This window comes from Engraulis encrasicolus, chromosome 7, assembly GCF_034702125.1.
Source record: "Engraulis encrasicolus isolate BLACKSEA-1 chromosome 7, IST_EnEncr_1.0, whole genome shotgun sequence".
Taxonomy (NCBI): domain Eukaryota; kingdom Metazoa; phylum Chordata; class Actinopteri; order Clupeiformes; family Engraulidae; genus Engraulis; species Engraulis encrasicolus.
Window position 1 is genome coordinate 25,174,378 of NC_085863.1, and position 2,500 is coordinate 25,176,877.

The 2,500-nt window shown below is 44.2% G+C and overlaps 1 protein-coding gene across 1 annotated transcript in view; it reads left to right on the top strand.

The window, feature by feature from the left end:
- Positions 1-2,500, top strand: part of wwc1 (WW and C2 domain containing 1) — a 77,336-nt gene that overhangs the window by 60,491 nt on the left and 14,345 nt on the right. Inside the window, exon 15 of the mRNA XM_063203134.1 lies at positions 2,158-2,350. Within this exon, the coding sequence (XP_063059204.1) occupies positions 2,158-2,350 (193 nt within the window). The remainder of the gene's footprint in view (positions 1-2,157; positions 2,351-2,500) is intronic.

Genomic DNA, 2,500 nt, shown 5'->3' on the forward strand with positions numbered 1-2,500 from the left:
CACACACACACACACACACACACACACACACACGCACGCACGCACGCACGCACGCACACACGCACAAATACACACACCTGTCCAGTTTTATTTGCCTTAGGTCCACTTTAATTTGGAGTATGGCACCTTTCTTTTCCCCCACAGTCAATAAACCTGTCAGCACTATTGATCGCCTTCTCCAGCAGTCTCTCTGTCTGTGTGTTTGCTTCTGTCTGTTTCACTCTTTCTTATTGCGTCTCCATCTCCATCATCTCTCCATCTTCCTCTCTTTTTTATGTCCCCTTTCTCTCCATCATTGCTTCACTGTTTGTTTGACTGTATGAGTGCAAGGCTGTATTGCTAGGAGGGATTTGTGTTTTATGTTTTTTTATGTTACATACCTGCAAACTTGTCACCTTTCGGCGAAATTCGCCGTTTTGATCTCAAAATAGGTCACTTACGTGAATCGTGTAGATCCGAAGAGTTTTTTTTTAGGGGGGGGGGGTAGACTAGATAGACTGGATACGGTACTCATAGAATCTCTGCTAGTTCTACAGACATTACGGTCGAGCGACATTCTATTGATCTCTTGTTGGACTGCCTCTGCCTGTAGTTCCCATTGGCCGCAACGTGTGTCAGAGCGCTAATTCAGAAGGCTAGTTCTACTGGCGGCAAAACTCGAGGCACCGCACCAGTCGGAGTGAACAGCTGATGAAACAGTGGTCGCGAAACACACGTATCCCCCCGTTATTATCTTCTACCTTGGTACTGTCTGGTACTGTCGCCTTCCTTTTACAAATGACCGCTGTCCAAATCGCTGTTTCAAAGGTAAAGGATTTCAGCAGGGTTTGGGAATTGTGAACGGTTTCATTAGCTAAGACCGTCCACTTGTGAAAATAAATAGCATAGCCCAACAGGTCTGCGGTCCTAACATGGATGTTTCGCTTTATTTAAATTGACGGCAATATATTCATGCTTGTTTTGATATTTGACCAAAACGATATTGAATACTTCAGAGTGAGAAAATGTGTTAGAATGACGGTAGGGACGGACTGCGCTATAAATTGGCAGATAAACAGAGAATTAAATTTGGTTCCCTTATGTCAGATACACACTCGATGAAACCTTCATAAACGTCAGAGGAATGCATATCATTGGCTATTTGTCTCTAGCTATATGACTCATTTTGCAACGTGTGCAATCATGAATTTAATGTTAGCAACCAAGGACATCATATTATTAATCTAAATAGCCTAACCTAGATGACATCTGTCTTTATCTTTTTCTACAGTCCAATGCTTCTTCATAGGCTCCAACACCATTGTACTGGGGAAATGCTGAAATTCGGCTCTCATTCATTCATAAATTTACCAAAATGCCTTGGTACTATTTTATAGGCCTACAGCCTAGATTTCCCTATTATTTACCCTCTTTAGCCAAAAGCATCAAATGCTTTCATAGTCAATTGCAGTGGGGCTCAAAGTTAAGACAACCCCAAGTGACCGTGTGCTCCCTCCTTTTGGCTGGTAATAATAAATAGGACAACTTAAATTTTGACAGGTGGTGAGTGCAGAGGCGCTTCTTGTCACTAGGCTAGATAGGCAGCCGCTTGGGGCCCCCAAAGTAGATGGTGAATAACAGCTAAGACTTTAAACTACAGTAGTTGTTGAGTTTTCGCTTGGGGTCCCAGCTTAACCTAGGATTGCCTCTGGGTGGCTTGATATTGGCTGGTGATGAATAAAATTAGTTCAGAAGTCTGATTTCTAATAGCGTAGGCCTTGTAAAAAAATAATATCGTCTTTTTACCTGTTCTTTTTTTTGGGGAGGGGGTTGGGGTTGCGGGTTTGCCGCGACGCCGCGATTAGTTTGTCACCTTTTTCAACCCTCCTGAGTTTGCAGGTATGATGTTAGCTGTTATGTCCTGCAGATATAAATGAGTCCTTGGATAAGTCTGGCAGAATATGTACATTACATTTAACTTATACAATGCATGAATTCATCAATTTGAAGTTGTATATACATGATGGTCCCCAATAATATAAATGACCAGTGTCTGTTTTCTGTCTCATCTTTCTCACTCTCTGTGTCTGTCTCTGTGTCTGTCACCCCCCTCCCCCTGTCTCTCTCTACCCCTCCATCCTGCACACACCCCCCCCCACCCCCTCTCTCTCTCATCAGGTATGTACGTGTGGCCGTTCTTCCGTGCTCTGAGACGACTCGTTGTCTGTTCCGCACGGCTAGCGTGGTGCCTCAAGAGCCGGTCCAGCTCAACGAGTCCTTCGCCATGCAGCTGGCCCACAATGCACTGCGCCAGAAGACGCTCCGCGTGGACGTGTGCATCCCCAGCGCCTCTGGCAGGGAGCACTGTCTGGTCAGTGGAGACGCACACACCTGCATGTGGTTTTGTTTAGTTATTTTTTTTAGGAATTTATGTGCCTTTAAAGGTGCACTGTGTAATATTTTCAGCACTTTCTTTCCAGTATTCATTCTGCCCATTTACAAATGTTACCTATTTCATGAA